The 13,129-nt window shown below is 38.6% G+C and overlaps 1 protein-coding gene across 3 annotated transcripts in view; it reads right to left on the bottom strand.

Annotated features, from left to right (window-relative positions):
- Cd226 (CD226 antigen) overlaps positions 1-12,759 on the bottom strand; it is a 95,279-nt gene extending 82,520 nt beyond the window's left edge. For 2 of the 3 annotated variants that reach the window (XM_006526461.1, XM_017317894.1), the window contains exon 1: positions 12,581-12,746. In XM_006526461.1, the coding sequence (XP_006526524.1) occupies positions 12,581-12,617 (37 nt within the window). In that variant the 5' untranslated portion in view covers positions 12,618-12,746. Of the gene's footprint in view, positions 1-12,580 lie in introns of all 3 variants that reach the window. The other variant, XM_006526463.1, reaches the window with a different exon arrangement.
- Positions 12,760-13,129: the final 370 nt, after the last annotated feature.

Genomic DNA, 13,129 nt, shown 5'->3' with positions numbered 1-13,129 from the left:
CTTATGAGACCGAATGAAAGCAGTCCTAAGAGGAAAACTCATAGCTCTAAGTGCCTCCAAAAAAGAAAAGCTCTAGAATGAAAGGAAGCAAATTCACCAAAGAGGAGTACATAGCAGGAAATAATCAAACTCAGGGCTGAAGTCAACCAACAGGAAACAAAAAGAGCTATAAAAAAACAAAACAAAACAAAACAAAACAAAAACCCTTCCAGTCCACACCAGCACCAGGGTACCTTGGGTCCGGAGTCTGCAGACACTTGCAAGGTACCCACAGGACCCTCCACAGGATCTTAAGACCTCTGGTGAGTGGATCACAACTTCTGCCAGGAAGCAGATTCGAACACCAGATATCTGGGCACCTTCCCTGCAAGAGGAGAGCTTGCCTACAGAGAGTACTCTGAACACTGAAACTCAGAGGAGAGAGCTAGTTTCTGAGGTCTACTGATAGAGACTAACATAATCACCTGAGGAACAAGCTCTAAACAGAGACAACTACAACAACTAACTTCAGAGATTACCAGATGGCAAAAGGCAAATGTGAGAATCTTACTAACAGAAGCCAAGACCACTCACCATTATCAGAACGCAACACTCCCACCCCACCCAGTTCTGGGCACCCCAACAAACCTGGAAAGATAGTCCCTGATTTAAAAGCATATCTCATGATGATGGTAGAGGACATCAAGAAGGACTTTAATAACTCACTTAAAGAAATACAGGAGAATACTACTAAACAGGTAGAAGACCTTAAAGAGGAAGCACAAAAATCCCTTAAAGAATTGCAGGAAAACATGACCAAACGGGTGATGGAATTGAATAAAACCACCCAAGACCTAAAAAGGGAAGTAGACACAATAAAGAAAACGCTGGAGATAGAAAACCTAGGAAAGAAATCTGGAACCATTGATGCGAACATCAGCAACAGAATACAACAGATGGAAGAGAGAATCTCAGGTGCAGAAGAGTCCATAGAGAACATTGGCACAACAATCAAAGAAAATACAAAATGCAAAAAAGATCCTAACTCAAAACATCCAGGAAATCCAGGACACAAGGAGAAGACCAAACCTACAGATAATAGGAGTAGATGAGAATGAAGATTTTCAACTTAAAGGGCCAGCAAATATCTTCAACAAAATTATAGAAGAAAACTTCGCAAACCTAAAAAAAAAACCATGGACATGAACATACAAGAAGCCTACAGAACTCCAAATAGACTGGACCAGAAAAGAAATTCCTCCCGACATAATAATCAGAACAACAAATGCACTAAATAAAGATAGAATATTAAAAGCAGTAAGGGAAAAAGGTCAAGTAACATATAAAGGGAGGTCTATCAGAATTACACCAGACTTTTCACCAGAGACTATGAAAGCCAGAAGATCCTGGACAAATGTTATACAGACACTAAGAGAACACAAATGCCAGCCCAGGCTAATATACCCAGCCAAACTCTCAATTACTATAGATGGAGAAACCAAAGTATTCCACGACAAAACCAAATTCACACATTATCTTTCCAAGAATCCTGCCCTTCAAAGGATAATAACAGAAAAAAAAAAAAACAAAAAAACAATACAAGGACGGAAACCACAACCTAGAAAAAGCAAGAAAGTAATCCCTCAACAAACCAAAAAGAAGACAGCCATAAGAACAAAATGCCAACTCTAAAAACAACAAAAAATAGGAAACAACAATTACTTTTCCTTACTATCTCTTAATATCAATAGACTCAATTCCCGCAATAAAAAGATATAGACTAACAGACTGGCTACACAAACAGGACCCAACATTCTCCTGCTTACAGGAAACCCATCTCAGGCAAAAAGACAGACACTACCTCAGAGTGAAAGGCTGGAAAAAAGTTTTTCCAAACAAATGGTCTGAAGAAACAAGTTGGAGTAGCCATTCTGATATCGAATAAAATCAACTTCCAACCCAAAGTTATCAAAAAAGACAAGGAGGGACACTTCATACTCATCAAAGGTAAAATCCTCCAAGAGGAACTCTCAATTCTGAATATCCATGCTCTAAATGCAAGGGCAGCCACATTCATTAAAGGAACTTTAGTAAAGCTCAAAGCACACATTGCACCTCACACAATAATAGTGGGAGACTTCAACACACCACTTTCATCAATGGACAGTTCTTGGAAACAGAAACTAAACAGGGACACAGTGAAACTAACAGAAGTGATGAAACAAATGGACTTAACAGATATCTACAGAACATTTTATCCTAAATAAAAAGATATACCTTCTTCTCAGAACCTCATGGTACCTTCTGCAAAATTGACCATATATTGGTCACAAAACAGGCCTCAACAGAAACAAAAATATTGAAATAATCCAATGCATCCTATCAGACCACCATGGACTAAGGCTGATCTTCAATAACAACATAAATAATGGAAAGCTAACATTCACGTGGAAAATGAACTACACTCTTCTCAATGATACCTTGGTCAAGGAAGGAATAAAGAAAGAAATTAAAGACTTTTTAGAGTTTAGTGAAAATGAATCCACAACATACCCAAACTTATGGGACACAATGAAAGATTTCTAAGAGGGAAACTCATAGCCCTGAGTGACTCCAAAAAGAAACTAGAGAGAGCACACACTAGCAGCTTGACAACACACCTAAAAGCTCTAGGAAAAAAAGGAAGCAAATTCACCCAATAGGAGTAGACAGCAGGAAATAATCAAACTCAAGGGCAAAATCAACCAAGTGGAAACAAGAAGAACTATTCAAAGAATCAACCAAACGAAGAGCTGGTTCTTTGAGGAAAATCAACAAGATAGATAAACCCTTAGCCAGACTCACTAGAGGGCACAGGGACAGCATTCAATTAATAAAATCAGAAATGAAAAGGGAGACATAACAACAGATCCTGAAGAAATCCAAAACACAATCAGACCCTTCTACAAAAGGCTATACTCAACAAAACTGGAAATCCTGGATGAAATGGACAAATTTCTAAACAGATACCAGGTACCAAAGTTAAATCCAGATCTAGTTAATGATCTAAACAGTCCCATATCCCCTAAAGAAATAGAAAGAGTCATTAATAGTCTCCCAACCAAAAAAAGCCCAGGACCAGATGGGTTTAGTGCAGAGTTCTATCAGACCTTCAAAGAAGACCTAATTCCAGTTCTTCACAAACTATTCCACAAAATAGAAGTAGAAGGTACTCTACCCAACTCATTCTATGAAGCCACAATTACTCTGATACCTAAATCACAGAAAGATCCAACAAAGATAGAGAACTTCAGACCAATTTCCCTTATGAATATCGATGCAAAAATACTCAATAAACTTCTTGCTAGCTGAATCCAAGAACACATCAAAACAATCATCCATCCTGACCAAGTAGATTTCATTCCAGGGATGCAGGGATGGTTTAATATACAGAAATCGATAAACGTAATCCAGTATATAAACAAACTCAAAGACAAAGACCACATGATCATCTCCTTAGACTGGGAGAAAGCATTTGACAAAATCCAACACCCATTCATGATAAAAGACTTGGAAAGATCAGGAATTCAAGGCCCATACCTAAACATGATAAAAGCAATCTACAGCAAACCAGTAGCCAACATCAAAGTAAATGGTGAGAAGCTGGAAGCAATCCCACTAAAATCAGGGACTAGGCAAGGCTGCCCACTTTCTACCTACCTATTCAATGTTGTACCTGAAGTCCTAGCCAGAGCAATTTGACAACAAAAGGAGATCAAGGGGATACAAATTGGAAAAGAAGAAATCAAAATATCACTTTTTGCAGATGATATGATAGTATATATAAGTGACCCTAAAAATTCTACCAGAGAACTCCTAAACCTGATAAACAGCTTCGGTGAAGTAGCTGGACATAAAATAAACTCAAACAAGTCAATGGCCTTGCTCTACACAAAGAATAAACAGGCTGAGAAAGAAATTAGGGAAACAACACCCTTCTCAATAGTCACAAATAATATAAAATACCTTGGCGTATTCCTCTAACTAAGGAAGTGAAAGATCTGTATGATAAGAACTTCAAGTCTCTGAAGAAAGAAATTAAAGAAGATCTCAAAAGATGGAAAGATCTCCTATGCTCATGGATTGGCAGGATCAACATTGTAAAAATGGCTATCTTGCCAAAAGCAATCTACAGTTCCAATGCAATCCCCATCAAAATTCCAACTCAATTCTTCAACGAATTAGAAAGAGTAATCTGCAAATCCATCTGGAATAACAAAAACTTAGGATAGCAAAAACTCTTCTCAAGGATAAAAGAACCTCTGGTGGAATCACCATGCCTGACCTAAAGCTGTACTACAGAGCAATTGTGATAAAAACTGCATGGTACTGGTATAGCAACAGACAAGTGGACCAATGGAATAGAATTGAAGACCCAGAAATGAACCCACACACCTATGGTCACTTGATCTTCGACAAGGGAGCTAAAACCATCGAGTGGAAAAAAGACAGCATTTTCAACAAATGGTGCTGGCACAACTGGCGGTTATCATGTAGAAGAATGCGAATTGATCCATTCCTATCTCCTTGTACTAAGGTCAAATATAAGTGGATCAAGGAGCTCCATATAAAACCAGAGACACTGAAACTTATAGAGGAGAAAGTGGAGAAAAGCCTCGAAGATATGGGAACAGGGGCAAAATTCCTGAATAGCACAGCAATGGCTTGTGTTGTAAGATCGAGAATTGACAAATGGGACCTCATGAAACTGCTAAGTTTTTGTATGGCAAAAGACACCGTCAATAAGACAAAAAGGCCACCAACAGATTAGGAAAGTATCTTTACCTATCCTAAATCAGATAGGGGACTAATATCCAATATATATAAAAAACTCAAGAAGGTTGACTCCAGAAAATCAAATGACCCCATTAAAAAATGGGGCTCAGAGCTAAACAAAGAATTCTCACCTGAGGAATACCAAATGCCTGAGAAACACCTGAAAAAATGTTCAGCATCCTTAATCATCAGGGAAATGCAAATCAAAACAACCCTGAGATTCCTTCTCACACCAGTCAGAATAGCTAAGATCAAAAATTCAGGTGACAGCAGATGCTGGGGAGGATGTGGAGAAAGAGGAGCACTCCTCCATTGTTGGTGGGATTGCAAGCTTGTACAACCACTCTGGAAATCAGTCTGGGGGTTCCTCAGAAAATTGGACATAGTACTACTGGAGGATCCCTCAATACCTCTCCTGGGCATATATGAAGAAGATGTTTCAACTAGTAAGAAGGACACATGCTCCACTATGTTGATAGCAGCCTTATTTATAATAGCCAGAAGCTGGAAAGAACCCAGATGCCCCTCAACAGAGGAATGGATACAAAAAAAAAACGTGGTATGTTTACACAATAGAGTACTACTCAGCTAACTAAGGAAGTGATCTGTATGGAAGTTCTTATCTGTATGATAAGAACTTCAAGTCTCTGAAGAAAGAAATTAAAGAAGATCTCAGAAGATGGAAAGATCTCCCATGCTCATGGATTGGCAGGATTAATATAGTTAAAATGGCTATCTTGCCTAAAGCAATCTACAGACTCAATGCAATCCCCATCAAAATTCCAACTCAATTATTCACAGAGGTATAAACAGCAATTTGCAAATTAATGTGAAATAACAAAAAAAAAAAACCCTACAATAGCAAAAACTATTCTCAACAATAAAAGAACCTCTGGTAGAATCACCATGCTTGACCTCAAGCTGTACTACAAAGCAATTTCGATAAAAACTGCATGGTTCTGGTACAGTGACAGACAGGTAGATCAATAGAATAAAATTGAAGACCCAGAAATGAACCCACACACCTTTGGTCACTTGATCTTTGACAAAGGAGCCAAAACCATCCAATGGAAAATAGAATTTTCAACAAATGGGGTGGGCACAACTGGCAGTTATCATGTAGAAGAATTCGAATTGATCCATTCTTATCTCCTGGTACAAAGCTCAAGTCTAAGTGGATCAAGGACCTCAACATAAAACCACAGACACTGAAACTTATAGAGGAGAAACTAGAAAAGCCTTGAACATATGGGCACAGAGGAAAAATTCCTGAACAGAACACCAATGGCTTGTGCTATAAGATCAAGAATTGACAAATGGGACTTCATAAAATTGCAAAGCTTCTGAAAGGCAAAGGACACTGTCAATAAGTCCAAAAGGGAACCAACATATTGGGAAATGATCTTTGCCAATCCTAAATCCAATAGGGGACTAATATCCAATACATATAATGAACTCAAGAAGTTGGACTCCAGAAAACCAAACAACCCTATTAAAAAATGGGGTACAGAGCTGAACAAACAATTCTCAACTGAGGAATACTGAATGGCTGAGAAGAACCTAAAAAAATGTTCAACATCCTTAATCATCAGGAAAATGCAAATCAAAACAACCCTGAGATTCCACCTCACACCAGTCGGAATGGCTAAGATCAAAAACTCAGGTGACAGCAGATGCAGGGGAGGATGTAGAGAAAGAGGAACACTCCTCCATTGCTGGTGGGATTGCAAGCTGGTACAAACACTCTGGAAATCAGTTTGGTAGTTCCTCAGAAAATTAGACATAGTTTTACCAGAATATCCAGCAATACCACTCCTGGGCATATACCCAGAAGATGCTCCAACATGTAATAAGGACTATGTTCATAGCAGCCTTATTTATAATAGCCAGAAGCTGGAAAGAACTCAGATGTCAGTCCACAGAGTAATGGATACAGAAAATGTGGTACATTTATACAATGGAGTACTACTCAGCTATTAAAAACAATGAATTCATGAAATTCTTAGACAAATGGATGGATGTGGATTATATCATCCTGAGTGAGCTAAGACAATCACAAAAGAACACACATGATATGCACTCACTGATAAGTGGATATTAGCCCAGAAACTCGGAATACCCAAGATACAATTCACAAAACACATGAAACTGAAAAAGAAGGAAGATCAAAGTATAGATATCTTGGTCCTTCTCAGAAGGGGGAACAAAATACCCATAGAAGGAGTTACAGAGACACAGTGTGAAGCAGAGACTGGAGGAATGACCATCTAAAGATTTCCCTACCTGGGGATCCATCCCATAAACAACCATGAAAAACAGACACTATTGTGGATGCCAAGAGTTTGCTGACAAGAGCCTGAAATAGTGTCTCCTGAGAGGCTCTACCAGTGCCTGACAAATATAGAAGTGGGTGCTCACTGTCATCCATTGGACGATGCACAGGGTCCCCAATGAAAGAGATAGAGAAAGTATCCAAGGAGCTGAAGGGGTTTGCAGCCCCATAGTAGGAACAGCAACATGAACTAACCAGTATCTTCAGAGTTCCCTGGGACTAAACCACCAACCAAATAAACACATAGTGGGGCTTATGACTCTAGCTGCATATGTAGCTGAGGAAGGTCTAGTCGGTCATCAGTGGGAAGAGAGCCCTTTGGTCTCTGAAGGTTATATGGCCCAGTATAGGGGACTGCCAGGGCCTGAATTTGGGACTGGGTGAGTTGGTGAGCAGGGAGAGGGGGGAAGGGATAGGGGGTTTTCAGAGGGGAAACTAGGAAAGGGGATAACATTTGAAATGTAAACAAAGAAAATATCTATTATAAAAGAGATGGGAAATAAAGTGCTTATCTCGTCTTTCACATACAAATTGTACCTCACAGTAATCTAAATTTATCCTTATAGAAAAATTGAACAGCTATATATAAAAACATCCAGTGTAGATACAAGATGTCTTTTCAAAATGCATGATAAAGCAGTCAACAATGATAATCATTAAGATGGGTAGAAACTAAAAGAACTGAATGAATAACGAATAGGAAGTTCTACAATGAGAGGAACTGCTGACTTGGCATTGCATACACCCTCTGACCAACTTCCCTAAAAAAAAAATGTTCAAGTAACCATTAGGGGCTTTCTAATATGCCTCAGGAGGAAGAAAATAGTGCCATTTAGAAAGTGATCTTTCCTGTGGGCCGTAGCCTGAGTTCAGTCAAGTCTGAAAAAGTAACAAACATTACAAACAGCAAACAAGTAGAGAAGAAATCAGTCTTGCAAAGGGTACACATGTACTATGGAACAAATGGCCTACATTCCTCAATAAGATTCTGAAAATATTATTAATTCTGAAAATTACAAAGAACATTTGGTGATTTTAAGCTTCTCATAAGAACATACAACAATTTTTAAATTTCTATTGTGATAAAGAAAAGTTATTACACACTAAAAATAAACTAAAAATAAAAATATGAAAAGACAACATATATCTATAATGGATGTTTTTATAAATAGCAGTTGAATTTTCTATAAGGATAAAAAGATAGAAGATTTTTAGTTACATTCCAAAATAAATTAAGTATGGTCACAACCTCTGCCAATGTTTAAAATATTCTAAAATTATAACTTAACATAATGATAATTTTTAAAGGGAGTGAAACTATAAATCTTAAAAATTATTCAAAATTTAGTATTTGTGCATGTCATGTCCAAAAGAACAATAAAATTTGGATAATATAAATGTGTAAGCATGTGTTACAATAGAATGTTCCTGAAGGCTTATTAAGAATTAGAATACCCATGATGCAACTCACAGGTCAGACTAAGCTTAACCAGAAGGAACTCCAAAGTGTGAATGCTTCAGTCCTACTTAGAAGGGGGACCAAAATAATCACAGAAAGTAGAGGGAGGAGGGGGACCTGGGAGGAAGAAAGAAGGGGGAGGATCAGGTATGGGAGAGAAGTACAGAGGGTCAGGAAAATGGATAGAAATATGTAGCAGTGAGACCTGGGGAACTGGATGTAGCCACTAGAAAGTCCCAGACTCCAGGGAAGCAAGAGGTTCGCAGGTCCCAATGGGGATGACATTAGCGGAAATGCCCAACAAAAGGAAGGTAGAACCTCTAGAGACAATATCCAGTAGATAGGCACAGACCCCAATTGAGGGATAGGGCCACCCACCCACCTCAAAAATTTTAACCCAGAATTATATCTGTCTAAAGAAAATGCAGGGACAAAATATAGAACAGAGACTGAAGGAAAGACCATCCAAAGACTGCCCCACCTAGGGATCCATGCCATCTTCACACAAAACCCCCACACTATTGCTGATGCCAAGAAGCACTTGCTGACAGGAGCCTGGTACAGCTGTCCCCTGAGAGGCTCTGCTAGCATCTGCCTAAGACATGCAGATACTCACAGCCAAACATCGGACTGAGCCCAGGAACCCCAATGGAAGAGTTAGGGAAAGGAATGAAGGAGCTGAAGGGCATTGTAGCCCCATAGGAATAACAGTAATATCAACTAACCAGACCCCGCCCCAGAGCTCCCAGGGACTAAACCACCAACCAAAGAGTATACATGGAGGGACCCATGGCTCCAGCTGCTTATGTAGCAGAGGACTGCATTATCTGGAATCAATGGGAGGGAAGGCCCTTGGTCCTGTGGAGGCTTGATGCCCCAACATAGGGGAATACTAGAGCAGTGAGGCAGGCCTGGGTGGGTAGGTAGAGGAGCACCTTCACAGAGGCAAAGGGGAGGAGGATGGGACAGGGTTATGGAGGGAGAGACTAGGAAGAGGAACAAATATAAATAAATAAATAAATAAATAAATAAATAAATAAATAATCAATAAAAAGAATTAGAGAAAATTTTAAATTCTATCAAAGAAAAATTTTGTAATCTTGAATTAATTAAGCCATGTGTGAATGAGGATAGCCTTCTATTTAAGACTGGATTTGGGAGTACATCAAAATTATACTGTAGAACTTAACTGAAATCCCAGAATCTCTTACATTTTTGAACAGGTTGGATTATATGTGTTGACTGCATTCTCCATCTGATTATAGCTGAGACCATAAGAAGTGGTCAGTCGAGGGCACTGATCCTTAGTACTTGTGGTGTGTGTCTATAAATGGTCACAGAGTGATAACAGTCTTGGTTTGCTAGAGCTGTTTAAATGAGGATACCATGGCATACTTGTTAAAAGAAGAAAAGAGCAGGGTATCTCACACCACCACATATGGAAGTGTGTTATAAAGCTGCAATGACTCTTATATTCTGTAAAAATCAGACTTTAAAAATAGGCTTGAAGAATTGTAAATTTTCAGTACATGATAAGAATGGCATTTTAATTCAGTACAGAGAACTAGTGTTCTAACAGTATTCAGGAAATTGGCTTGCCATTTGGAAAAAGGTAAGCCAGACTTTATCCTTATCACCATGAATGCCTGTCATTCTACAGGCAGCCAAAACTGTAAGCACCTACCTCAACTGGAATATTTCCTCTGCCAGTTTAGTTTACAGTTGGAATGGGATGTAAGTGCAACCTAACATTTTTATTTCATGGAACTTGGGTCAAATGCTAGAATTTGAAGCAAGGAAGAAATAGAGACATTGAGGTCAGGACTGGAGAGGCTACAGCTCCAGGTAGACTTCAGGGCCTGCTCATTCTCTATAGCAGGATTCATTCCTTTCCCCCCATGTAGGCACTGACAGACAGTGGCAAGCAGCAGTGTCTGGGACTGTGGTGAGGTGGGGGTGGGAGAGATGACCGCTATGCAAATGTGTTCATCTGGTACAGTGGTAATGTTGCAAGCTGAGTTGCACTAAACTCAGGACATATCCCATATCCTGTATCCTTTCTTACCATTTTTTATATGTATGGGGTTCACATGAGTATGTGGGTGCACAGTCACATGTATGTGCTTGCCCAGGAAGGCTTAAAGCTAACATCAGGTATCTTCATTGACAGTTCTATACCTTATTAATTGAGACATACTTTACATTGAACCTAGAGTTCTCCAAGCTAGATTAATTTAACTATTTATTCAGCATGCCCAGGATCCCTATCACTGCCTTATAAGGTCTAGCAATAGAGGCAGCAACCATACCTACCTGGCTTTTAGCAGAGATCTAGGAATATGAACATCACTCTCACTTGCCAGTCTTTTATCCACAGAGCCATCTCCTGAGTAGTTGCATGCCTCATTTTAAAGTATAGCTACATATAAACAATGTTTTTTTAATGTATATAACTTCAGAGGTTAGAAACAAGAATATAGTGCTCTGGTGAAAGTCTCATCATAAATGTCATAGATGTACCTAGTCCCTCCAAAGATTTTACATCTCCACCCTTTAAAAATTATTAAATGCATTTAAATACTGGTGGTAAATTCAAAATCATATGTGCCCTCAGGAAATGTAACATACATTAAAGTACTGATAACCATGGGCACTAGACTACACAGATCTCCAAAACATACTCAAATTCTACAATAAAGATTATCCTTTAGTCTAGATAGTATACTAAAACCTTGTAATTTATTGCTTCATTCTTGGGTTAGATATTTCTTACTTCTTACTTCTAAATATTGCAACTAAAAACTCTGGCTAATAAATTCATCATTAATTTCAAGTTCATTCAAAATTAATAGTGAGAAAAGGGATCTTTAAAAATAGAGGCTCTATTTAAAACCTAGGAATGAAGATAGGTTTGGTTTGAGACAGATCTATCTATATGTCCATCAATCTATCTATCTACTATCTATCTCTATCTCTTTCTTCATCACATACATACATACATACATACATACATACATACATAATACATAATACATATGTGTGTATGTGTGTGTGTATATATATATATATATATGTATGTATGTATGTATGTATGTATATGTCCATACACTTTCTTTCTATATTGTAGCTTGCATCTTTTCTAAACCACTTTTAACATATATCACCAGCTCCAAAGTTAGGAAAAATGTAACAGCTCCTTTTCCTACTAATTACTTAGAACACTGACATGTCAAGTATTCAACAAGTAAACGCAAAATCACATGATAATCTGAACGGAAAAGAATAAAGAGAATGTATGAGAGGTATGAATAATAGTTTTTTAAGCTATTGGTTATAAAATTACCCAATACTACCAATTAAAGAAAAACATATAAGGATGTGAAACATCAAAAATATTATTATCATGAGCTGTAAACAATTAAAACAATTATAAGCCAACTTTTGTTTGATTAGGTGTGTAAACAGAGACACAAGCATGATGGTGATGGTCTGTATTAATAAGAATGAATGCAAATATTTATGTGGTACAAGAGTCATCTTATATGCATCCTAAACTTTCTGTGTGTTTATAGAGATAAAATAGACTTGTAGCAGATACCTTTAGACCCATCAAAACCACCTCAAAAGATGTTTCCTAAAACAGGTACACTTAGCAAAGCTAGCAAAGATATTTATCTAAAATGTGTAAATATTCATTACAGTGGGTACTGTTAATGAGAACTGGTCATGAATGTGTACCCATATTCAGTGGATGGGCTGTGTGCATTGTGATAAATGCACTCAGGAGACTGTTTTGCTCTGCCATGATTACACAGATCTATATTTAGACATGTAAGACTTCTGCAATATGCTGAGCGAAGAGCTTTAATGCATCTTGCATAGTCTCAAAGACAAGAAATAGAGACCACTAAGCTTCATGCACCTCATATAGTCCCAGAAACATGAAATAGAGACCACCACAGAAAGCAGCTAAGAGCTCATGCTCTCCTTCTCACCTGCCTTCCACATTGCCCAGGGCCTAGGTCTCTGCATCCATGCTGCCCTTGCCACTGCTCTTTCCTTCCCCTGCTGTTCTTCACCTTTGTTGTGGTGGTTGTCTTAAGGATTCCAGGAAGTGTATTCTTGCAAGTACATTAACAGGAATCCAAACCCTAAGTACAAGTCCTAGGCAAATGCTAAGGATTTGGGGGAATAGTTTCCTGAGAAACAGGAAGGAGCAGTCAGCTCATCTGTACTGATAGACAGGGGCTTTCTGATACCTAGTATCTCTTCCTGTCAGTGCGAGCCTCCTGGCACTGCTCCTCTGCCATCCTCTGTATTCCACATTGCTCTGTGCTGCCACCATTTGATAACACTGAGCTCTCTGTTGTGGTTACAAGTAAGACAAAGTCATTGTCATCCTAGAAGCAAGAATATGTGCTGCACAATGACTTGGGTTCAAACCTTCATCACTGTGTGACCAACCATGGTACTCCCAGTCTTCCATTAAGGGAGGGAGCCTTGATTCTTGCCCAGCTACAATGGCACTTTCTTCCAGGAAGGTT

The sequence above is a fragment of the Mus musculus genome, chromosome 18, assembly GCF_000001635.26.
Source record: "Mus musculus strain C57BL/6J chromosome 18, GRCm38.p6 C57BL/6J".
Classification (NCBI taxonomy): domain Eukaryota; kingdom Metazoa; phylum Chordata; class Mammalia; order Rodentia; family Muridae; genus Mus; species Mus musculus.
This window is presented reverse-complemented; position numbering and strand designations above follow the sequence as displayed.